This window comes from Equus przewalskii, chromosome 7, assembly GCF_037783145.1.
Source record: "Equus przewalskii isolate Varuska chromosome 7, EquPr2, whole genome shotgun sequence".
NCBI classification, from domain to species: Eukaryota; Metazoa; Chordata; class Mammalia; order Perissodactyla; family Equidae; genus Equus; species Equus przewalskii.
The window spans coordinates 37,092,937-37,119,355 of NC_091837.1; the positions used below are offsets into that span (position 1 = coordinate 37,092,937).

The 26,419-nt window shown below is 41.6% G+C and overlaps 1 protein-coding gene across 12 annotated transcripts in view; it reads right to left on the reverse strand.

Moving 5' to 3' along the window:
* The window catches only part of PIEZO2 (piezo type mechanosensitive ion channel component 2), a 418,984-nt gene that overhangs the window by 88,702 nt on the left and 303,863 nt on the right, over positions 1 to 26,419 (reverse strand). For 9 of the 12 annotated variants that reach the window (XR_011541935.1, XR_011541934.1, XM_070627461.1 and 6 more), the window contains exons 10-18: positions 25,520 to 25,558; positions 24,418 to 24,556; positions 21,355 to 21,503; positions 17,716 to 17,946; positions 14,159 to 14,282; positions 13,150 to 13,442; positions 11,605 to 11,753; positions 8,957 to 9,130; positions 5,453 to 5,494 (exon numbers count right to left, since the gene is read on the reverse strand). Coding sequence is in view for 10 of the 12 variants with exons in the window: in XM_070627461.1 (XP_070483562.1) it covers positions 5,453 to 5,494; positions 8,957 to 9,130; positions 11,605 to 11,753; positions 13,150 to 13,442; positions 14,159 to 14,282; positions 17,716 to 17,946; positions 21,355 to 21,503; positions 24,418 to 24,556; positions 25,520 to 25,558 (1,340 nt within the window). In the remaining 2 variants the exon portion in view is untranslated. The remainder of the gene's footprint in view (positions 1 to 5,452; positions 5,495 to 8,956; positions 9,131 to 11,604; positions 11,754 to 13,149; positions 13,443 to 14,158; positions 14,283 to 17,715; positions 17,947 to 21,354; positions 21,504 to 24,417; positions 24,557 to 25,519; positions 25,559 to 26,419) is intronic. The other 3 variants (XM_070627464.1, XM_070627459.1, XM_070627457.1) reach the window with 2 other exon arrangements.

Genomic DNA, 26,419 nt, shown 5'->3' on the forward strand with positions numbered 1-26,419 from the left:
AATTCTTAACTAATGTGTGTTTCAGTCAACCTTTGCCTAGACTCATCCCTCTCTGCCGCCATCTAAAGCATATGCAGGGGAAGCCGAACGCCTTCAGGGGAAGAAGTCAGCGTGCCAGCCCTGTCCGTGGGCACCGCTGTGAACCGCCGGACCAGTCGTCAGGAGAGAATGGTGTGGGCGAGGCCGAGGGAGGGGACGCAACCAGAGAGTTACAGCCCGTTTCAGAGTGGACAAGAACAAGTACGACCTTTCTCCCGAATTTCTAAAATCGTACCTTTGCATTCACAGCCAAACAAATGTTTGAAGGAACATCCGTGGGCAATAAAGTGGATATTAGGAAAAGGTCTACTGGAAACACATGTGGTCTTCTCCGTTTGCAATAATTCATCTACACATTTCAGCCTGCTTGTAGCAGGATGGACAGTTAATAATGTTATTCTTTCTACATAATTATGGGCTCTGAGTAAATTATTTAACCTTTCTGGAATTAATTTTCTATAAAATGAGGAAGTTCATCTAGATAAAAATCTAAGCTTCCTTGCAAATCATTGGCTTTATATTTGAGACATACCTATGAGGTTGGCTAACTGCTTAACGAATTTGTACCGTCCTTAAACTTTTAGAGACATTGTCATTCAAAACAAATTCCTTTTAACAGGGTGTCAAGTAGGTAAATTATAGAATGCCAGAAACAAATTGCTGATTGAATGAAGAAAGAATGTTCCCAGGATGGTTCAACATTGGTGGAAGGAATTATGCTGACCTACTACTTTCTCATTTTCTAAAGTTGGTCCATTCACCCTCCCGTCTCTGGGCAAGTGCCGCAGGCTTGAAGCTGCAATGCCCCATCTTATAGACAGCACTGCACGCCACACCTCGGGGCCCACATCTGCTGCACCTGCTTCGTCAGGACACCACACATTACATGGTACTGAGTGCAAAGGCAGTCAGGTGTCACACGGCTGTCAGTATTTATGTGTTCTCCTCAGCACTGCCAGGGGATTGCGTGCTATAAGTGAGAAGACACTTTTCATTGTGCCAGGAATTTGGTAGTTTTTAGTGTGGAAGTATGACCATCTCAGAGTGCATTTCTAATGTCTACCTCAACACTGCCACGACTTCACATTGACAAGAAAATAGCTTTCCAATAATTAGTGTTATTTATGGAGGGAAACTTACAGAGAAGTGGCTCTTTCTGCAGCTGCCACTATGGCTACACAACAAAAAGTCCTCAAGCAAGGAGGCCCCCAGTGCCAGGGGATACAGCCAGGGCATACGGAGGGGAGGTCACGGCATAAGGCATCAAAGAAAAACTCCAGAGGAGGCCTTTTGGAAGTATGTGCAGAAGCTCTACTTTTGGAAGCTTGTAACAGTCCACAAGAGATCTGGGACTTGATGATGCTGACAGAGAAGAGAAGCGAGTCGCTGTGTCTGACACCGCTGGTTGCCCTCTGACATAATCCTTATGGGGGAGCAGGGCATGTAACAGCTGGGTGCATGCCCTCTGGAGCAGTCTAACCTCACGAGCTTCCAATGGATGACAACAAAGAAAAAAGGGAAAACACGTATCAGGGTGTCATTTACTAATCCAGGAGTTTGTTAACTCTCTGAGAAATTTCACTGAGAAAATCTGCAGGCATAAAATGTGTATAGACAAAAATATTTTCAATGCATGATTGGAGTATACTATTTGAAAAAGACACGTGCGAATCCTTTCATTTTTATCATAGCATTTTTTTGGAGGCAATACAGAATAATGTTAAAAGCATGCTCTTTGGAATCAGAAAGACTTAGAGTCAAGCCTCAACTAGATAACTTACTCCCTTGGTGACTTGGCAAAACTCCTCACCCTGTCTTTTAAGTCTCAGTTTGCTGATCTGTAAAATGGAATAACAATGCCCATTTCATAGGATGTTGTGAAAATTCAGGTGATTTCTGTTAAGCACGTCCCACAGTGATTATAAGGTACACAGGAATATTCTTAGAGTAAGGAGCCCTCCGCTAATGGCAGATTTCCATAGACTGTGTGGATCAACGTGCCATAAATCCATGCTAATGAAGAAGAGGAATTGGAAACCTGCCTTGCAAGGGGCACGCAGCAACAAGGCGCTCCACTTGGAGCATAATTCTGTCATCAGCACATTCTGTAGCAGAACTTGAGTACTGAAATGGCCATTCAGAAGAAAAAGAGCGAAGGTTTCTTCCTTGAGAATCTATCTCCAATACTCTCAACGTTCTAAGCACTCTGCTGCCTGCAGATCAGTCCCCCCACTGCCTTCTCTGAGCGGGTGCCTGCTGCAGAGGCGGGCTGGCTGCGATGCAGACTTCACTGGCGGAACCAGCCTCCAGTTTGCTCTAACAAAAAACTGTGCCAGTTCTCCAGGAGAGCCTGGGTACCTTCATTTAGCTTCTTTCCTCTAGCAAATTTCAAAAAAGGGATCCCGATTTTGCAAAAACTAAATGAAAAACCACATTCTAGTAAAAAAAAAAGGGTCCCCTGAAACTTCAGGCTATGCAATTTATAATACTTGTAATTCTTGAGTGACCATCATGTGCAAATTATCTAATCATCTTATGAAGGGGTTTATTTTGGGACTCCAAACAGACCTGGTGACAAACTGGATTCTCAGAGCACAAGCCCCCAGGGCCCCCTCCAAATCCCACTTTTTTGGAAGCCTTTCCCTCCGGGAGTTAATTTTCTTCTCTTTGCATTTTCTCTAACCATCCCTGTAACTTCGTTTCCTATGACCCAGGCTCTCACTCCTTCTTAAACAAAACGGCCCTCTCCTGCTGCATCGTAACAAAGCAGATAACATTCTTCGGTTTGTTTATCCGCCCACTCCTTCCTTCATGCTGCCAGGGCTTTGTACAGTTCTCTATATGTGAATTTCTGTACAATTTCATTCTAATTATTGCCCTGGGCACTCTCCCCTTCAGGGCAGAAATCCAGTCTTACTCCACTCATTCCCCTTGCAAAAGGAAGCATTGTGCTTGGTATACACTATGATTCACCGAATGTTTGTGACTTCTATGCACTGGAGAGGCCTTCTTATTTGAAACAGAAGAAACAAATTATGTTACATTGAGAGTTGAAGAGGTTTAATTCTGTACTAGAATTTGACTTTGAAAAGCCACATATTAAGCTAATTTCCATTAAAGAAAATGGAAATTGTACAATTGTAAAATCTCCTTAGTCTAAATACCATTTATTCATAACTATTCTAATTTGGATTACGTGGTAATATAAACTGCACTTATCCATTCGTTAGACTATTAGAAAAAAAGGAGATGTTTTTCAAATTTGTAGGGTTCATAAGTAACATTTAAAGTAGAATATTTACACTGTTTAAGATTATTTTCTAGAACTGATAAGCACTTTTAGAAGACTTTTAGAAGACTGCATTCTCTGATGAGCAATTCGTTCGTAAATTGAATAGCACATCTTAAATGTGAGTGGTAGTAATTCCTATAAAAAATCTACTAGGGAGGATTGGGTGTGATGGGGTGTGGAACTTCCCCACAGTTATTCACCTCATCAAATTTTATCAGTCACCACCATCCTCAACACCGCCCCCGACCTCACGCCTGTAAGGTCGTGTCTAAATTTTAATCAACTCAGAAGCTGAATGTAGGCATGTCCTCTCCTTCATCCAGAACTCACATTTACAAATACATTATTCTCCCTATGAAACAATACTGAGCATAAAGAAATAAATTATGGGACAAAGAAAGCTTAGTTACGTAACAAAAGGATTCAGCCTATCGTTCTAATCAAGAGAAGATCCTATTAAAAATTGGACACACTTTACATACAGCCTTTCAGAAGCACATGTTGTCAAGCGAGGGATGAGTTTGTTGGGTAACATTTTCCCTGGGGCCTAGCTCTGGCCCTTCTTAGCATGTTAACTTTCAGGCAAAAATGAGAGATTCTACTGGAAAGAAGACAATACTAATGGTAGAATGCTTTCAGTTTGAGATGACTTTAAATCTTGATCATTCTAAGAAATCCTGAGTGAATTTACTGGCCTTGTGACTTGGGTGAACAGGCATAGGCTTTCTTTCAAGAGAGAAGTCTGGGACAATCGAGACCAAAATTTGTATCAGCCTCTACCATTGGAGCCCATCAAAGCAACTCCTGCCCTCTCCGGTGTCCCAGCCATCTCTTCATAAAGCAAATGGCAAACACTTTATAAGAAGCATAGAGAGAGAGAGGAAAAGAGAGACAGAGAGAGGGAGAGAGAGAAGCTCCCTCTTCAGCGATTTGCACAGTGTTGCACCAATTTTTCACACTTCCTTCTAGAAGTCTTGCCTCCTGATTTGCTATTTGGTTGTCGGCCTTAGGATTTTACTTAACCCTACTGGAATAAGAATAATGGAATAGAAAACCAACAAATCCTTCAAAGATTATTTTGTTAATTGAATTTGTTGCAAAATACGTTTCTATTACCTAAATTATTGGCTTTATTACTAAAGACAAGAAGTTATAGGAGTCGGTATTTTAATTCACCTGATTAATAAAGGAAGAATAGATTTAGCGAATTAGATCCCAAAGGATCTTTTCTCTGTACTCTTAGAGCGCTTGAGGATAACTCTACACACAACACTATCAAAGCTTACTCTTTATTATGTGTGGTCATTCACATGTTTTATCTCCCCAGCCAGGCGACATGCATCTAAGCTCTCAGTGCCTATCTTTGCAGCTTTTGCGGTAAGCAAATATATAGTGAAATCTGGTGATCCAAAATATCCTTCTTCGATATGTTGACTTTTCAAGTAGAGGTATATTTGAAGAAATTGACGTTTTAATTTTCTTTTAACCATATATTGTTGTGACTATCATCACTTCATTCAGGAAATATCTACTGAGGGTCCACGAATGGGTAAGGCCCTGAGGTAAGTGATATGGGGTCACACTGATGAATTATACAGGGACTCCAGGCCCGAGGAGCTGATGCCTCTGACAAGGGAGATAAGACAAGCAGGCAGATTGAGGGCTGGAAGGCAAATGTCAGGAGGCAGCGATGATAAAGTGCTATGGGAATTCAGAGGAAGGACAGATGACTGCTGGCGGGAAGTTGGCAATTATGGGCAGGCTTGTGGAGGAGGTGGTTCTTGAGCTGAGCTCTCAATTAGGTGTTCAAGAGGGAGATGAGCTCTCAGGCAAGCCTTGAACTAATTCTAGCCAAGAATGAAATTAATGGGGCATATGTTTGAACCAAGACCAAAGGCTGAGCACCAGCTGAAGACCCTTGGCAACCTCCGAATCCACTTGGCGGGACCATCCAGTATGAACACCAAATGGTTTGGTTTGCAGAATACATTTATGAGCATAGCTGAAGACCGTCATCCACTATCTGATGTCAGAATTTTTCATTTACAAAACAGTAAAGTGTTTAACACACCAAGAGACCATTTTTAACAAAAACAAGAGAGAAAACATTGAAGTACCCACCTATTTATTATTAGATACACGCGCCCATTGACTTTGGCATGGCTATGAGGTGAGAGATGGAAGCACAAGGTTGCATGCGGTGGCAACGGGCAGACAGGTTGGAGAGAGAAAGAAGAGATTGTTAGACAGAGACGAATGAAGTAGACGTGTCTTGTAAGCTTTACGTCATCAGGTGGGTCCTCATTGACACGTTTCATGCACTGAAGAAGAGTCTAGGCAGCAAGATTCAGCAGCAACATGAAATTAGACATATTCAGGAAAAATGCTTGAAGATAACAGGTCTCTCCATTCTTCTCATCCCTCCCCATCTCACATACTTTATTAAAAATTTGTAATGTTTAAATTTTCAGAGTACATTTATCAAATAAAATACAGTGTGAATGATGAATTCTTACTCCTTTCCCAGAGTTAAAAAAGTAAACTACTACTAAGTAACCATATTCAATATATTTTCTCTAAGCTTTTCTAAAACTGAGGCAAAAAAAGTCATTTTATTGCTGTATGCATCACAATACTTTCTAAAACAAACTATGGACAAATTGCAGTGATGGATATTTAAATAAGTAATGCATATTTAGTACATTATTATTATTAAGTATATATTATATAATTATAATTATGTTATAATGTTACATATTTTATCAATATAAAAGTGAAATGCTACTCCTGAGAATGCCTACGTAAAAATAATAATAGTGTCTTATTATGTGTAGCATAAAACTTTTTCATAATGTTAACTTTATAAATTCTGTAAGGCTAAACACAATCACTTCTGCGCCAACAGAGTGGACATTTCCCTACACTGCGTATGTGGACACGCACACAAACAATGGACAAAACAGGAGAACAGCTGGATATTTACAGAAGCAACAGCTGGAATCAATGGAAGGAATACAATGCCTCGATTATTCCCAGTTTGTGGGCCAATGTTTGTCAAGCGTCTACTAAGGAGGGAGCAGCAGAGAGAGCAAAGGATGGCAGTCAATCTCAACTCAGAAAATGTTTCTTTCTCTTCATCATTTTGAGTTTAATGTAGTCATTCCTTAGGACTCCAGAGACAAAAAATCCTGTGAGGCGGCCATTATTAGTAAGGAAAATATGACAATGAGGAAGGGTCGCTAAAAAGATGGGCTATATATCATATGTTCAAAGTTAAAATGTTGGCACTTTATATTAAACTCTCGCATGAAATCCCAAAATACCAAACTGGAGTGAGTCCTTCAAATTCCTTAAGGTTCCAAAGACTTTTTTTCACAGAACTGAAAATGAAATCCCATGTGCCATGAGCGTAGTTTTCTATTCCTACGCTCTCTCCTCACACTTTAAATTTGATGGGGAAATCAACTGTTCAGGGAGTGCTGAGGGTGAAGCCACGGGGGGAGAAAGGCGAGCAACGCCCTCCCATGGCCACGGATCCTTTCCACGTTCCTCTCCCTCCTGGCGGGAGGGTGGGGGCTGAGGACACAGGGAGGAAACCCCTTGACAGGAGGCTACAGCCCTTCCCCGGAACCCACATAATTCCACAATCTTCTATATACTTAGAAGGGACTCTGTGGAACAAATTCAGTTTTCACATATCTTCTGTCTCAAAAACTGTGATTCTTTAGGCTGGTAAAATCTTTGCTGAGCTGTATTATCTTCTACAGAACTATTCTGAAAAATCTCTATTTTTCTGGAAAAATTGTGACCTATATCTCTTTGTGATTGTGTGACAGAAGACTCAGACATACGATAATAAGAATAATGGCAAGGAAAAGCTCGTACATACTAAGGGAAATTTTCATGAGAAGAAAATGAAGATGCAAGGGAAGAAAGGCATTTAGAAGAAAGAATTTTTAAAAGGCACCATTAGCAATTAGTAATAATTACATTCTCTTCACAAACATACAAATCTACTCTGCCAACTAAAAGGTCTTTTTGGTTATTGAACATAACTTTTTGAAAAACTGATGAGGGTTTGCAATTAAATAACGCATATTACATTGCCAGAGTTAAATATCAAATACTAGTTTTAGCCACAGGGATCATGAGCAATGTCAAAAGAACCATGAAATAATAATTTTTTAAATTATTGACAACTATCGCTTTTCTATGCAGGCATTGCTTTTGTACCTTTTAATGTTAGGATTATTTCTCCTGCCGACAAGTCCTATGAATCTTCTCTCCTAGGGGGTCCCCAAACTTCTAATAACTACTTTTCCCAATGTTTGATCAGCGCTGAAGGCAGCCACTGACCCCATCTGTGCCCTTCTCCCTGCTGGGGTGTTGGGAGAACATAGGTTTTAGCTGAGCCTGATATTTACGGTGGCGAGATAGGATAAGAAGTAATGACTGGCTGATACCTCTTGGTTCTATTGGTTGGGAGCCATGGACACGCTACAGTTCTCCAGAATACACCCAGAATGAAAAGGAAATGTAATCTTAGCTTCAACAAAATGTGACAAGGGAAATGAATCTGCCGGTCACACATAAATACATAAAGATTATAAAATGTTTCTCATCACCAAATAAAAGTATTTTAGAATTATCCATACTCCCTGCCCCTACTACAGCAGAAAATGGCAAATTTAGTATTTCACAAACTGTGCACGATGAAATACTACTTCATCTTCTTTTGATGTACTCATTTTGTTTCCCTTGAAAAAGCGTTAAGGGGAAGTCAAAAAAGCTAGGAGGGATTTTCAGCTGCGGCATCTGCACTCCTTTTAACAGAGCACTTTGCTCCCTTAGTTGCTTCACAAGTGTTTTTCCAAGAACTGAATCATAGGCTAAATATGAAGCAGAGAGGAAAATCACTATTAACATTCAGTGGAAGAATGCTTGTAATTTCCCTGTGATGGAGCACACTGAGGGGTGTGCGATAATCCACTGTGGTTTCCACACACACGGGCGGGGAGAGCGAGAGCTCGTCTGTTACCTGTAAACAATTTATACTTATTGATGAGAAGACAACAACAGGGAGCTGATGTTGTCTTCACTTTCTCTTCTCAAATGTTATTCCGGGCATTACATTGCAGACTCTGGCCTTTTAGCTATGGTTCTTCATTTCCAAAATGGAAGGGAAAATTCTGCCCACCATTTTTTGGTATGCTCTCACTTACAGTGACTTCTGTACTGGTTGTTAGCACAACAGAAAACTCATCCTTTGAATTAGCCAGATTCTGTAAATGTTCTAAAAACACATAACCAGCCTAGACACAAAACACACATTGCCAGCTCTAAAGTATCTGAGTCTGCAGAGTTGCCCTGCATCTACTACTCAGATGACAAGATCACTTTCTATTAACCAGTCATAAGTCACTACCAGTTGTTTCAGAAAGTGCCATCAAATACCTCACAATTATTTCTCACTTTTTTTTTCATTCACAGGTCGATACTCATGGGAAGTTCAAGGTTGAAATTCTAAGTTAGACAATAGGCTTTCCGGCAAGGTGACCGTGGGCAGGTGGAGAATCAAGGCTGCCTTCTGACAGCAAGAGGCATGTGCTGCAGGCACTCGCTCACCTGTAGATGGCGCTGTCTTCCTTGCAGGGAATGGACTTCAGGTCTGTGAGCTCCAGGAACCGGTCATGGAAATAGTGAAGGTGCAAAATGCACACCAGGAGAAAGGAGGTTGGGATGAATATGCGAGTGAATAGTTCAGCCACGGTAAACTGCTTTAAGCCAAGATCCTCAAGCCTGTAAAACAAGACAAAACGGCAAGCAAGAACATTTCTTAGGCAATGAAGACACACTCTCCACTATGAATTATGTGACAGTCTTTCACTTTTGTCGGTCACACTGTTTATTGCACCCCTTTCTCCCATACACTGCAGTTTGGCTTTGGTTTCCACCAATCCAGCCAACCTGCTCTGACAGTGGTCAGTAACGACCTCGATACTGCCAAATCCAGGGGCTGTTCTCTATCTTTGTTCAGTTCTGCCTCTGGTCCTTCCTGAAAGGACCATGGTCTGGAGGCCGCCACACTGTCCTGGTTTTCCTCTTCTGTCACTGTCTCCTCCTTGTCTATTGGACTCCAGATGCTGAAAGATCCTCAGGACTCTGTGCTGAGTCTCTCCTCTAGCTTACTTTCTCCCTAGGTCATCTCACCTTGTCCCGTGCATTCATATACCATCTCCACGCCAACGACTCAAATGTGCATTTACAGCTCAGCCTTCTCCTGTGGACTCTCATACCCCAAGGTCCACTGGAAATGGGTTGTTTCACAGTTATTACATGTTAGTGTTTTCAAAACAATATATTTTTTTTGATTTTATTTTTTCCTTTTTCTCCCCAAAGCCCCCCGGTACATAGTTGTATATTCTTAGTTGTGGGTCCTTCTAGTTGTGGCATGTGGGACGCCGCCTCAGCGTGGTTTGATGAGCAGTGCCATGTCCGTGCCCAGGATTCGAACCAACGAAACATTGAGCCGCCTGCAGCGGAGTGCGCGAACTTAACCACTCGGCCACGGGGCCAGCCCTGTCAAAACACTATTCTTGATTTCCCAATTTCCCTTAGCCAAGCTGTTCTTCATCTCCTTCTCCCCACGCTAGTTTTCCCTGGTATAACCACTGACCCGGTGCACAACTCCGAAACCAGGAAGTCTTTCTCGATTTTTTCTTTGCCTTCACATCTTTTCATCCATGTTGCCTTCAACCTCCTAAACATCTCTTGACTCTGTCCACTGCTGCTATCCATCTCTATGGCCACCTATTCGAGGTGAAGTCACCATCATTTCTCACAAGACCACTGCTATTGCTTGCTAATTGTCTTGTTTCTACTCTTGCCTTCCCATACATCACTTTTTCTCAGCCAGTCCAGGGTTCTTTAAAGACTTCTAAAAACTTCACCAAGAATTAAATACCAACCACCACTACCTACAAGCCATGTATGTCCCGGATGCCTGGCTGAACACTCCCATCTCTTCTCTCCTCTCCACTCCGACCCTTGCTCCCGGCAGGGCAGCCTTCCTTCAGTCCTTCATATGTGCCAAATTCTGCCCTGCCTTAGGGCCTTTGCATTTGCTGTTCTCTTTGCCTGGGATGCTCTTCTGCACCCCAGCTCCCAACTCACACACTTTTCTAAAGACAAGCTCCTTCTTATCCTCCAGGTGAGTTTAAATGACGCCTCCTCAGCGAAGCCTGCCCTGATCACTCCATTTATAGTTAGTATCCCCCACTGGTCACTACTTCAGCCTGTCGTTTGTTTCCTTCACAGACTTGTCACAATTTGTAATTAATTTATTTGCACATTAAGCAGGATTCTTATTGGTCTCATCCACTAGAATATAGACTCCACAGGGCTTGGGCTCTGCTGACTTGCTTCCTGTTATGTCTCCAGGCCCAGCCAGTGTTCGGCACAGGCGAGACATCTAATAAATATTTGTTGAACGTGTTAGTCCAGCTACATGGCAATCCTTTCTTTTTAAGCTTTTCTCTTAGCCACCTCAGTATATTCAGCTCTATGCCCAATTCTGGTTGGATTTCTAAACTAATTTCAGATGTTTACAGAAGCAAATGAGAAAAAGATAGACTACTCTCAGTCACATGCACAGGAAACGTCATTTCATCATCACTCCTCTAGGAACACCGGCAGAAACGTCTACGGCACCACCTCCTCCTCAGCCTCTGAGCACCAGCTGCATGAACGAGGAGAGGCTGCTGCTGTATCGTGAGTCCACGAACTCTGATGGACTGAAGTGAGCTCTGGTTTGGAACACAGAAAGGGTGAATGGCCAAATACTAGGCAGGTGTGTTTCACATGAAACTAACATTAAAAAGTTATTCCATTAAAATGGGGCTGAAAATTCACTTTTTGGTCAATACTCATTGAGTACCTACTCTGTGCCAATCTCAGGGCTAGGCAGAGAGAACACAAAATGACTAAGACACGAATGCTGTTCTCAAGGGTCGACAGACATTGATGATATCGTGTTTTACTAAAATCTTCCGTTCATTCCGTACGTTCATGGGATTATAGTAACTCAGCCTCTCATCAAAGGAAGCCCACATAGACTCCTGGGCCAGGTGTGAGGATAAAAAGATCGAGGCCAGGCACTTTTCTGACTTTTTAATCTTCCATAAAATCTTCCATAAACATGTTTTGAACAACATGCATTCAAATCTCCATCCTGGCGTCTCTTTCACACCCCATCGTACACCAAAATTACTTACTTTTCTCTTTTTAATCCAGTCATATTTTGCCATAGGCCTGGGAAGTTTTCAAACTGATATGTGTATATAAAGATGAGCACCAGCATAGTATAAATAACCACTGACATCCAAAAATATTTTAGAATTCGCCTCCACCATTCATAGTGCACCTGTGAATCAGACATTGAAAAACAAGAGAAAAATCAGTTACAGAAAAACACAAAAATATCTAGTTTATTTAACTAAGACAGGTGATGACATTTGAAAATACTTGAAAATAAAGTCTGTTTCATTTTTAGTGTTTGAGGCTCTGCTCCTCACACAGTTGGATGGATCTGGACCAGGATCCCACGTCTACCAGAAGTTGCTAACTGTGTCTTTGGGCAAGTCGCTGGACCCTACGGAGCTTGTTTCCTCCTCCATTAAGCGCCTACTTTGAGAGTTGTTAAGAGGATGAAATGATAATCTTTATAAGGCTCTCTGCACGATATCTAGTCAGTAGACGGCATTCAAGGAATAGCATGGTGGAGGCTGCTGTCCTTGGGTTACTGCTGGGAGAAACTGCCCCAGGTTGAAATTCAAAGTGGTGCCATGTGAATAAAAATGCGAAACCACCACAGAGAGGAGACCTCTCTCTTTACTATGCGCCTGCGGATATTCAAGAGGACATCTACCTTGAATTTTTCAAAGCTTTCAAAATGTTGAGACATTTTTCTCTCCTCATGCTCTCGTTCACTGGGGTGGTTCATTTGTGCTGTTGGTGGCTGCACAAATATTTCACTGTCGTCCTTGTTTCTATTGTGGGTTAAAACTTCTATCACCAGTTAAAACCGAATCTGTGGAGAGGCTAACTCACTTTACTATAATCTGTTATAAAAATTCTAATTATAGCAGTTGATGCATTATACATATATACGTACACACACACAGTTTTCTGATTCCACAGTCTGAAATACGAGGGAACTAGGTGTCATCCAGTATTTTAGATTATCCAGCCACTGTTCTTAAATCACTACTCAAAAATTAATCTAATTTTACGGGTGTCTTTTTTTATCAAGAACTTTTGGAAAACTTATGAAATTTTTTTGACTTTCTTCTTCTTTTTGCTGAGGAAGATTCACCCTGAGCTAACATCCATTGCCCACCTTCCTCCTTTTTGGCTTGAGGAAGAGTAGCCCTGAGCTAACATCTGTGCCCATCTTCCTCTATTTTTTTGTATGTGGGACACTGCCACAGCATGGCTGGTGACTGGAGTATGTCCGTGCCCAGGATCTGAACCCGAGAACGCAGGCCACTGAGTTGGAGCACACGGAACTTTAACCACTTGGTCACAGGGCCAGGCGCTTTTCTGACTTTTTCAGAACCTACAATTTCAAAGTAACGAACAAGCTGGAGATAGTCATTTCCCATTCTAGGGTTCTGAATACGGGATGTCTGAACTGCATCAATCACTTTATCTGGTACGTTCATGGGATTATAGTAACTCAGCCTCTCATCAAAGGAAGCCCACATAGACTCCTGGGCCAGGTGTGAGGATAAAAAGATCGAGGACAATCGTTTACCTACCTGATACAAGGCCACACAGAATAGAAACAGCACCATGTAGATGATTTTGTACATCACAATTTTACCCTCGAAGCTGACGAAGAAGAACATCCCTCCACAGACGTAGATCCAGTACTTAATGAACATGGCCACCACCAGATTGCCCAGCACCGTCATGATGTCCTGATCGTCACCTTCCTCCACTTCCTCTTCCTCTTCCTCTTCCTTCTTTATCTCCTGCTTCTCTCGCTTTGCTTCCTCTCCTTCCTCCTTCTCTTCCGCCTCTCCTTCCACCTGTATATCTTGCTCATCAGCTTCAAAACAGAAAACTGTGCTGTTGTACTGAGCTCGTTCCCTGACCAGAGCCACAAGTGACCAGGTATTGCAGGTGGGACACAGAGCATGCATTTTATATGTCACTACATGATTTGAATAATTTTAGACTCTTCTAGTAAACAAGCAGCATTTATAACTAACCATAGTCAGCTTTTATAACCTTCCTAAAATATAGTTTAAAAGAAATAAATTTGGTAATATTTTATACTAATCTTCTTATAACACTTATTTCATTTCCAACATCCAATGATAACTTTAAGTACTGCAGGATATAGAAAAATAAACAGGCAGCAATAACACAAATCAAAACTACTATATTGGTTTCAAATTCTGGTTGCTTTGTTGCTCTAAAAGTGTGACCTTGAAGAGTCATTTAACTTCTCTGAGCCTCAGTTTCTTCTTCTCTTAAGTGGGAATCACTTCTGTGAGAATCAAATGACACACTTTCAAAAGCTCCTTTGAACCCCCACATGTGCGCTAAACCTTGTGTCCCGTAATACTGTTACTTACCGCTCTAAATCTTGTGTACTACCAATCTTGTGCACTATAATGCTGTTATCTGTCACTCCCAGTTAATGTTTGTCTTCCATCTAGTCTGAAGCATAGAGACTTTCTGATGTATTTTGGGGGCTTTTTCCCCATAATTTTGCTGAGCACAAAAACCTCCAGTCACACACTGTTTACACTAATTTACCTTTTTCTTCATTTTCCTGACTCCCAATTTTGACCTCAGATAAAAGAGCTTCCTTTTCCCGAAGAGCTTTCTGCTCTGTGAGGTGCTGCCTCAGCAGTAGCCAAAAAGTAATGGTGAAAAGTATCTGAAAGCAGAGAATTTGCAAAACAAGAATTAAGCTGCCATTTGAAGTGTAAACACATTTCAACAAATAGAAGATTTGCTCCACATTTCAGTGGGAGCACAATAAACAAACCTTCCCATTTGAGACAGAGTCAGGCACCCACTGGATTTCAACTGAAAGTCACTGGCTTTAAACCCTGTTTCCTGAGGACACGAGCACACGTGGGGACCCTGCGAGGCCCAGGGGAGGAGGCAGTGGAAAGGCCAAACTACTTCCATCTGGGCCGGAAATCAGTTTTGGCAATTGGTCTCTCTCAAGGTGCTAGTCCTTCATTTCCTGCTCTGACGGTGACATCAACATAGCTGGAGGGGAAGACATACTTCTTCTCTAACACTCATTGCCTCTGCAATGTTCCTTATTTTGAAGAATTCCACAGATGGGAAAAAGAACATTTCGTCCCAGAAAATAGGACCCCTTAATATTGCATTCATCTCCCAAAGCTGAAGGAAGAATTGTTCTAAGTGCCCACATTTGTATATTAACATTTTCCTGAGGACTGGGGAAAAAAAGCTTATGATTTCGGGGAGCTCTGTTCTCCAGGGAAGATGGCACCCGGCACTCGGTAGTTTTTCATACCAGCTTTATTGAGATATAATTCATATGCCATACAATCTACCCATTTAGTGTACAATTCAATGGATTTTAGTATATTTATAGAGTTGTGTAAATACCACTGCGATTGATTTTAGAATATTTTCATCACCCAAAAAAGAAGCCCCATAGCAGTCACCCCCTGTTGTCCCCACTCAGCTCTAGCCAACCACTGATGTACTTTCTGTCCCTACAGATTGTCTAATCTGGACATTTTATATAAATGGAATTACATAGCATTCTTTCATAAGTGGCTTCTTTTAGTTAGCATAATGTTCTCAAAGGTTATCCATGTTGTAGCATGTACTTCTTTCCTTTTTATTACCAAATAATACTCCAGTGGATGGACAGACAACATTTTATGTATCCATTCATCAGGTGATGGGCATTTAGGTTGTTACTATTCTTTTGTGTACAGAACATTGTTATGAGGATTCATGCACAAGTTTTTGTGTGGACACAGGTCTTCAGTTCTCTGGGATATATATACCTAGGAGTGGAATTGCTGGCTCTTAAGTAATTCTATGTCTAACATTTTGAGGAACCGACTGTTTTTGAAAGTGGCTGCACCATTTTACATTCCCACCAGCAGTGTATGACAGTTCCAAATTCTCTACTTCCTCATTAATACTTGTTATTATCTGTTTTTTTATTCTAGCCATCCTAGTGGGTGTGAAGTGGTATCTCATTGTGGTTTATAATAGGATTTTAATAAACATTTGCCAAAGAAATGAAAAAATAAATAGGCATTGAATAAATAAGCAATGAATGGGTCATTTTCACTTTGAATAATTGCCCATTTAACTATCCGTAAATATTCACTTATCATTTACCTTCAACATAAACCGGTGCCAATAAGTCCTGGTAAACATGCTTAGGACCTAAGGAAATAAGAACCAGAGTGTCTACACTTCTGAAAACCTGGCATTAAACTTCTGGAAGTCACAGCAAATTGAACTATAGCTGCCATTTGGGAAAGAAACGTGTATCTCTAACGCCTATGTAGAGAGCCGAGGAATCCCTGGGGGCACAGCAGCCATCCTTCCCAGGCGAGGGAGAGTCAAAAGCCAGGTTTGGAAGAGTGCAGTTGATGTGGTCTGATGGAGCCGGGAAGGAGATGCTCCAGGGGATGAAGAATGTTGCAAAGTAGTTCAGTCTGGCCCCACCAGAGGGTTCTGAACTTTGAGGACCCAGGCCCCACGCTTTCTTCCTCCCATTTCCATCACAGTGAGCCATGCAGTACTCTGCAGTGTGTGTTTAATCACGTGCTGTGACGAATGTTACTGTGATAGAGATGCTATGATCCTGCAGGTCTGTTGTTATCATCTAACAAACCCTCGCTTTTTTTCTTTTTTTGCACTCTTGCATATATTAAAATTTAAGTGCAGACTCTAGTTTCCCCAGAATAATACTGTTCTTTTCTTTCTACAATTAATAAATTTATTTCCCCCCAAATGGCCCCTCCCCGCAAAGAGCTCTTAATTTTGAATGAGACAGGAATGGGAATTCAACTAGCTAGCTGGCATGCATTTTTAGATATCTCACTGATATGCTGAGCCAGTTTGTAATGGATTTACACAGTCAAAGGATAAGATTCTGACTTCTCTCATAAACAAGACCAACTTACCAGTCTTGTGTGTGTGTTTAAGAGAAAAGACGAGGGAGAGAATGAAAAGGAAGAGCATCAGATAAAGGTGACTTGCGAGTGAGAGTCTCATGTGGGACTTCAGCACGGAGTAAGGTTTGGGAGTGGGGTAGGCATGGGAGTTTTGTACAAATGAGTGAATAAATGAGTGAATGAAGTTGCCCTGGTCTATGAACACAGGGGATGATGATCTAATTTCTGTCATTAGCACTTGTCTGTTAGGACTTTCTCCTTTACCCCAAGAGCCTTCACCAAAAACCTGCTATAGGGACCAGCCCTTGGTCAAGTCTGTTCAGCACCCCCACTTACACCTGATTCCCTTGCAAATGGGTGTCTGGTAACCTGTAAAAAAGGGGGTTGCTCCCAAGAAAGGTGGCTTTCATGTGACGTAAATGAATGTCTCTTTCAGAGATACTAAATTTCCTCTCTGCACAGAGGAGAAAGATTTTCAAGGCTCATTCAGTATTTACGCATGATGTTGCTTTTACTGTCTTAACACAAAGCCATCGACACAAAGAGAACGTGTGCTTAGAGTCTGCCATTCTGTTCACAAAACAGACAGAAAAGTTGGAGCACCTCATCTTCTGAAATAGTAACTATTAAAATGGACCATGAAAATAAATGAGCAGTGAAAGATGAGGAACTTTCTAACTACAGATGAAAGCATATCATAAAGTCAGTAGAAGAAACAAAAGCAAGGGTCATACTTAATTTTTGCTGCTAAAATTTTCTTTAGGACATAAGTGGAGAAAAAAATGTTTTCATTAATAATCAATGATTCTCTGCAGCAGCAATGTGTTTGGCCTGTTTTGCAAACTGCTACCTATCCCAGAAAGTCCTCTCCCCCCTTGACGTATTTGACGCTGTGTTCACCTATTCCTCCACGTCCGCTGTACTGTAATTTATGCTAAAATATAACTTAGACTATAATTGAGTGGAAAGCATGGTCATTTTAAAATAAAATCTAAAAGCATGGTGTAATATTTGTTCGTGTTTAAATTATAGAGATCTCTAAGCAATATAAATGATTTCTTATAGTTTCATATCTATTCATTTCTGTGAAGCAGTGAATATTTGGAAGCTATCTGTGTAAGTTTTTGCTTAGAGATGATTATTATGATCACGTGGTTTTGTTTCCTTGTTTCCCTGTTCACTTACCTTTGAGGCAAGTTCTCCTGGCTCTTTCTTTTCTAAAAATCCTGGGACCTTTTTAATTTCAGGAAGTTCAAAACTCCATATATACTGTAATATCAGCAGTAGATTTCCATAAACAACCATGAAAGGAGAGCTGATCATGGCATATTTTCTCCTGTTGCGAATCATCCAAAGAGTGCACGACCAAATCAACAGCACGAAGGTCAACCAGCTGTGATAGGTGATGCTCCAAGCCTCAGGGAGAGAGGGAGAGAAAAACAATCAGCGTCAATTCAACGTATTGTCCCCGCTCTAGTAAGTTATCTAAAAGGAAAAAGTCAATGATATTCAAACTAGGGTCAAACTAGAGAGAGGAGAGACTTGTGGTGAAATCACGGAGAGAGATCCCAACCTGAGGCATAGGGAGGGAAGAGAAGAGAAAGACTGATTCTGCTGAGAATCACATTGCTTTTGAAGCTCCTAGGGGAACAGAGCCTAAGGCAAGGGGGTCTTCATTCCAAGTTCTATGCCTCATCTCTACCCTACTTTGCAGGGTTAAAAGCGACCATAAGTGCTTTCTCCCTTCTTTTCCCAAACTAGCCTGAAGTCAGCAATGCAGCGTGGAGTGCGTGTGGGCCCTGGCTGAGCTCAGGAGTGGAGGCTGCGGGAAGCACTAGGCCAGGCAGACCAGCTGGGCTGCAGAGACCACTCTCAGTCGACTATCCCAGAAGACACACATGATAGAAATTGGAAAATTCACACAAGGTAGCTGTGGGTCACCCCAAACAATAAAGCCAAGTTAATTTAAAGGGTAGCTTCAGCTTCTGAAACCGGCTCAACACAAAGTTGACATAAGGGAAGCCATATTGTAGAAAAGAGACCATACTGTAACTTTGAATGACCTCTGCCTAACTATCCCAGCTGGATATGTACCCTCCAGGAGATGCACCTGCTTTGTAGATTTTATGACCACTTCTTGTGCATGTACCTCCCAGCTGCAATAAGATGATAACTTTCTTCTTTTGAGTTCATTAGGAATGTGATGACCCACAAACAGAGAGTCTATGCTGATAGCCATCATCAATGACAACTGAAAGGTCTGGTGTGGCGACTCCTGGTTCAACATTCCTAGCCCCCTCCCCTGTAAGTCATTGGCCTACATCACTGCTTCAAGATTCTGTGCCCTCCTTAAGATGGTTCTTTTGGACATTAGTCGGCCATCTTCCCTCTTGCTAGCAAGCTGTAATAAAATGCCCTTTCTCTGCCAGCATCTTGCCCCTTGATGATTGGCTTTTGTCCTGCAGCGAGCAGATTGTGCCCTTTGTTCGGTAATACTTCTGTCCTGTAAGGGCTAGGCCTAAAGAGCCATTGAACCCTTGGAACAAACAATACATCTTTTTCCATTCTCATTAAACTTCCAAAGAATCAGAAAGGTACCTCAAAGGGCAGCTACCAGAACCATCTGTAAATTAGGTTCATGAATATTATTAGCTTCAGGAAATCTATCATCTCTTACCATAATCTCTGATACCAAATTTTTTTGAAAAGACCTTTAAAAACACTTTTTAAATATGTTTGGGGCTAACTGAAATCAACCATATTCCTAAATATCATAAATCATCAAGAATTAGTTGTCAAGTTTGAAATATTTTACAAGTCTGTTTTGCTTTTGCTAAGTAGATAAGATAAATGAAGTCAACAGGTAACAAATATTTACTCTCAGCAATTTGCAAATTTGTCCCAAAGCACAGCTAGCTTTTTAAGTGGCGAATTATTTAAAACTGTTGATTAAAACATGGTAAGTACAAACTGGAAATTAAAATTGCTTCTATTAAAATTGTTAGTGACTGACAACTATTATCAAGCTGAATTATTTTCATGAAAATATTATTTCTTGGAAATAGTGGTTAGCAAAGATTAGGTACCATTTAATGTATTTGCACTAAATAACATATTTAACGCATTTATCCCAGAATGAAATGCACACAGGACTGCCATTTTGTGTGTGTGAGACCCAGGAAAATAATCCTCCCAGAGATTATAATTCCAGGTTTTTTTCCCCTGCACACAATTCTTGTTTGGGAGGGTGAGGGTGGAGGAGGGAGAAAACTTATGAGGATTTTATAAAACCTTCTTTCTTTTTTAGTGCCTATGTCACCCACGCCTTCAGCTGCGGGGCTGGGAAGCCAGCTCTGCATTATGTTGCTTCCGATGTTCAGTTTCCGGACTGTCTGACAGTTTAGCACTTTGTCCTTTTGCATAAATACACTCATCACTCTCCCAGACTTGGCTCCTCAGGACTTCTCTTTCTGTCTGGGATTCAAGTCTGCTGCAGGGAGGGTGCATCCATGGAAGGCGGGCAGCTTTAAAACACTAATATTGTGGCTCCATTAAAACAACAGAAGTGGCACCAGACAGGGGCACGTCTTTCATGAAGGATCTACTCACTTATGTTGTTTTCACAGTGGATTTTTTCCTAAGTAACAAAATGTGTATTCAAAGTTTTTCTTAAAGCTCTACTTCTTTACAAAAAAAGTCAAAATTTGTCTGGCTTATTTTAAGAAAGAGCGAGCAGGAGAGAGAAAAAGTGTATAATTTTTTGAGTTCATAATCAAAACTATAAATTGCATTTATAATATGTTTGATATTTTAAAATCAGAGTTTTGCTGTAGTTTAAATTAGAGGTTGATACCTAGAAAATGTCCAAAAGTACCCAAAGAGCACAGAATTAATATTATTTAGAGAACAGAGTTTGCAATCCCTAAATCACCCATCTTTAATTTCAAGGAACTTTCTCTTTCCCAACTCTCTCTCAGATCTGGCAGTAGTCCTTACTAGAAACTGAAGGTGAGTTACACACAGGTTCATTTAGGAGGCATCTTGACTGAGCACCTGGGGAAATCTTGTTTAGGTATTGTTTCCCCTAAAGTTATACAATATTTTCATTTTTATCATCAAAGGTGTCCATGGTATCTCACTATTGGCCACAAAATTTGGAAGAGTTTTGTGTTAAATAAGTGTTAGGTTTCTAAAAAGTAAATCAGAATTCCCAAGAAAATTTGTTTTTAGGAAGGGTAGCAATTAAAATTTTTATCGTCTATCTATAGGCCCAAGGACTATTTTTGAAGCTGCGATGTTACAGATGGAGGATGTACCGAGAGGTGAGCAGAAACATACATAAACCGAGCATTCACATCGGAAAAGCTCTTGGGAGCTCTGATTGCTTGATGTTCATACTGGTAAAAATTTATTGCAGTTAAGATGGAATAAAGTCTCCCTCAAATCTAAGATAAGGTGAATACAACTCTCACCATCTGAAAGAAATAAAAGCAGTCTATGTGAATCTTGAATACCTTCAATACCACATAGAAAAACTATCCAAAGCGGCCTTTTAAATTGGCAAAATAGGGGACGGTCTGACTTGATAGGCCAATTTGAGAGAAATGTATTGAGATTTAAAAGGAGGCTAAATAGAGTAGAAGACGGGATTTTGAAATCCATATCATAAAGATCCCAGGAAAAATTAACATAACCAACCATTCTCTGCCAAGATGTTGGGAACATGAAGATATCTGTGTTGGCCATGAGAGGATGATGGAGCTTGGAGCCTCTGGAGCTCCATTCACCATTTCTCCAGCACACGCTGCCGCCGCCCATACATACCATCATAGCAATAAGGGCACAGATGTAACTTTGTTTCATAATAAACTGGAACACAGAGACCATGGCGTGAACTTTAACACTTCTTTTCTCCTCATGGCTCCTTTCCTCTTCAAATTCTTCTTTCTCATCTTCTTCTTCCTCTTTCTTTTCTAGATGGACAAATATTTTATGCAACTATGTGAATTTTATATAGATGTCCCAAGCAGTGCAATACTTGAATGGTTTTAGCATAGCCTTTTACTTAAGACTTCAGAGATTATTTCCAATTAACAAAGCCCTAAGAATTCAAACAGCATCGATAAGTTCTGCCTCGTAAGTGTAATGGAACTCAGCACTCAGAAACCTTAGGAAGAAAGTTTCTAAGATGGTCTCCAATTATTCCCACCATCTGGTATTCACGCCCTTGTGAAACCCTCTCTCCTTGAGTGTGGGTAGGACCTTTGATGGGCTTTTAACAAACAGAATATTTAAGAAGGGATGGAATATCACTTCCAAGATTAAGTAAAAAAAGACAGTGGCTTTCGCTTTCTCTCCTTTCTTCACTCGTTCTGAGAGAAGCCAGCTGCCATGTTGTAAACTGCCCTGTGGAGGGGCCCACGTGGCAAGGAACTGATGTCTCTGGCCAACAGTCAGCAAGAGCTGGAGGCCAGCGAATAGCCATGTGAGTGGGTATGGAAGCAGATTCTCCAGCGGCAAGACCTCAGATGAGACCACAGCCCCAGCCCGCAGCTTGACTGCAACCTCATGAGAGACCTTGAGCCAGAGGAACCCAGCCTAGTCACACTCGATTCCTGGCCCCCAGAACCTGTGTGACACTAAATGTTGTTTTAAGCTGCTAAGTTTGGGGGTAAGCTGCTACATTTGTCACTCAGTAATAGGTAACTTATACAATGAGGATATAGAGTATGGATAGAATGAAGGTGCAGATAACCAACCAACCAACCACTCTGCCAGAGTGAGCTCCGTGTCCCACGGTTTCCCTTTAGGTCATGCTGAGGCAGGAAAGTCATAGCGAGGTTGGAAAGATCAGGTAGAAGTAAGAGAGAGAAAGTGCGGAGGGCTGAGAGGAAGCGGAGACCAGCACGAGGAAAGTGCTGGCGTGGGTGCAGGAGGGACCCTCCTGCAGTGCTCAGGGAAGCTACTTTGACTGCACAGATGAAGTAACTAGTGACACACCTAAGTAAAATGCCCTTTCTGCCTTTCCTGTTTAAATTAAATGGGTGCCACATAAATGGGGTGCATCCCATTTAGGGAGTTGTTCAGCACCATGAGGAGGACGTATAAACTACCGGAAAGTCAGCGACCCTGAGCTTCACCCCAAGCAGGCTGGGAAGGCAGCCTCTACGAGAGGCTGCAGCAACTCCTCGTGCAGAAGCCGTCACTCCTCCAGCGTGTGGGTCGGACAAGCCTGGGGTTCAGATGGGGAAGCCCATGGATCAGACTCAGTGATGAACAAATTGAATCCGATGGATTCTGCAGTTACGGGCACGCAACTTCTCTGGTCGTGACATTTTTTGCATATATAGATTCAAATAAAAAGCAATTTTCCGGCTTTTGTTTTCCTTTAGGGTCCACCTTCTCAGCAGTCACAATTCTATTCGTTCCTTCCCACGTAAGCAGGGTGTACACAGAGGCTATCTGGCAGGGACCTGAACATCTCAAGCCTTGGAAGTCACAACGCTGCTTGTCAGGGCCGCCCTTTGTGATTCCAGCGTGGAAGCTCCAGAAGCCACACTTTAGAAAAGACTGTATTTCCCTGAGATGCTCAGTGAGAGAAAACCTGCCTTTAAGTCCGAGTTGCAAACTAAGACACATGCATGGCGGAAGCAGAAACAGGCAACGACCCTGTAGAGTGTGGTGCTCTGCGGACGTCACAGCTGCCATCTGGGGCTGGCGTAGCTGGGAGGATGGGAAGGAGGGCGCTGAACTTGGTCTGACCTCACTGAGGAACGTTGGGAAACGTGGTTAAGCATGTGCACTGCTGAGTAGATGCACTGTCAGGGGCAATTGCAGGACACACTGATAAAGAACTACGGAGAACAGCACATTAGGATAAGCCTGATAAAGAATTATACGAAAAAGGGCATTAGAGTAAGCTGAATGTGCCAATAAAGCAGATGGAATAGCTGCTGGCTGTTTCCTAAAGGCAGGATATGTGTAACAACACAAGCTTCAGTTCCACACAAACAGAGAGGAAACCCACTACGGTTTTGCAGCCGCTTTGCTGCCACCTGCATGTACTCTGCTCTTTTTCTCTCAACAGTAAACTGAGCGAATTCTGTCTTCATGGCATGGTGACTGGCGTGGCCTCTGATGGAGCAAGGACACACAGGCTGAGCTGACTGCTGCCTTGCAGAAACAGGGGGCTAGTGGTGCCAGATACTCACATTCTTCAAGGGATTCCAGAAATTTCCACTTCTAGGTCAGAGCTGCAGCTTTTTAAATGTTGGTTACTATTTAACTTTTTAAAGAAGACACCGTATAGGCCAAAAAAAAAACAAGTCTGAGGGCCACATCTCCACCCCAAGCCACCAATTTGTCATCTCCAGTAAGCCTGCTTTCCTTTAACATAAGACACTGGGAGAAAAGGGAAAAACGTCTAGTACAAGTTTTGACCCTCTCTTTTTTTAAATAGACAAAAAGAACTCTTTCTGAAAACATTCATCCATTAACCAGCAAAACTATTGACCATGATTATAATATCAAATTATAGAAAGACTAAAACACATATACACATGTTGGTTTAATACTATTCCTACATAAATTGACATGTTTAAAATAATGTTTTTACCTTTTATTTTTCAAAGTTCACCCCAATTATGCCACTTACTTTGTATATAAGGATAGAATACACAAAACAATTTATTGGTGCAAAATATAGGCAGAACTTAAGGAAATAAGCCTAATTATACTGACTGTGGAAGACAACACTTCTGTTAGAAAAAAAAGGAAAAAAGAACCAAATTCAATAAACAATGAACAAAAGACAGAAAGATGCTCAGCAAACGCATGAGAGGAAATGAAAGGCCGGGTGCGCCCCGTGCCCTGGAGTGGGCTCCTTACCCGAGGAGTCGTCGGAGGGCTCCCACCGGTACTGCGGGGTGGAGTACAGGTCGGCTTTGGCGGGGCCGTTCTCCATGGGAAGACTGGGGTGGATGGTGTGGTAATCCACAGGATTGCCGTTCACAGTCACCAGCAGACCCTGCCGGGGGAGTGCGGGGCAAGGCACACCTGTGACAGCAGCCGCGGTTTGCAACATGCACATCCCGCCTCCCTCCCTCACGCTAGGTAAGCGGAACTCAGCAGGGAAGAAACAGTGAAGCTGAGCAACTCAGTCAACCATCCACTTTAGCAAGATGAATCACGTACATTCCCTCTCCAAATCTGTTCTCCCCAGAGCGGTCCCAATCCACCTCTGCTGAACACCATGCAACGCAGCCTCTCTTCTCAGCGTGAGCCCCATAAGAGGCTGACTGAGCCTTCGGATCTGGTGTGATGGCCTCTTCAGCCTCAGCCTCAGGGATGTCCTCCTCCCGGCCATCCCTCCAGCTACACAGAACTCCAGACCTTTCCCGGACCCTGGGACCCTGGCTGGGAGCACTGCTGCCCCCTCCCTGTCCTGTCCCACAGCTAGTGCAGCTCCACCCAGAACTAACCAAAGTCTTAGGTTAGCTCGCACCTCCTCTGAGGATCTCTGCCTGATGCTGCCAGCTTGCAATTCCCTTACTGCAGCGCTTCATACACTGAGGGCAACGTCTTGTTTTTTCCCCCCTGTCTCTTCGGTTTTACAATTTCTGAGGTGTACATATACATACAAGCATACACACGTGCACATATAGGTGTGTGTGTGTGTGTCGATGGACACGCAAGACTTCCTATTCAAACTCTGTAACAGGCCTATCTGCTAGGCCAAGTGCTTTCAAAAAACCCTCTAACATGGCTTTTTAAAAGTTTAAATACATTTTGCAGGATTACACGAGCTCATATTATATGAGTCAGTGTTTTAACAGCAATAAACCAGATATAATTTCTGCAAAAAAAGTTATTTGAAAACTCGTGGCAATTTTATAGATCATTAAAATACACTCAAAGGAGCTAATTCCATTCTGTCACTTTTACATCACTTACACGAGCATAAATGATAAAATTCTAAGGATATACTAACATCAGATGGTTTGTAGTCATCTTGAGTCATGGATAGAAGCTGCAAAAAGCAAAGCAGGACAGTGTTAATATGCAAGCAGAAAGCACTGGAACCTTTACATGTATCTATAAATTTTCACTATACACATACGCATTCTCCTAAACTAGATGGATGCTAGTATGTTAAAACTGCCATGCAAAATGTAAAATGACAAATAATTGAACTGGACGTTGCTGTTTATTATAATTGTTTTCCAGCTTCTCATGTTAACTTTTCATTAGAACAGCAAATCTTAGCAGCCATGTACTACATGACACAAAAGGTGATTATGTTTCCACACGTTTTGTTCTCATAGAATAAGCTGCTTAGTTTTACACTCCTAGAACCCTTCAAGACATCTGCAGAAATATGAAAGTATTTACTTTTCAGGAAATAGAGGTTTCATAATAAAGAAAAATTGATTTGTAGTGTGGTTTGAGATTATTTTAAGATTTGCATGTTGTACAAGAAAATAATTATGCTGTGACTCTGCTTTTTAACTACATTGGTGCCAGGTGGTTTGGACTCCCCTCAATCAGTAAACATTTGCTGTGCCAACTGTTCTCCAACTTTTTTGGATCGGGACTCATTTACATTCTTAAAAATCACTGAGTGTCCCAAAGAGATTTATTTATGTGGGTTCTGTCTATCAATATTTACCATACTAGAATTTAAAATTGAAGCATTTAAATTTTTTTTATTAATTTACTAAAAATTAAAAAGCATTACATGTTAACACAAATAATTTTATCCAAATAGCTATATTTAAAAAAACAAACTGAAAAAAGTGGTGGTGTTTTACACTTTTGCACATCTTTTAAACATCTGGCTTAAAAGAAGACAGCTGGTTCTCATATCTGTTTCTGCATTCAGTCTGTTGCG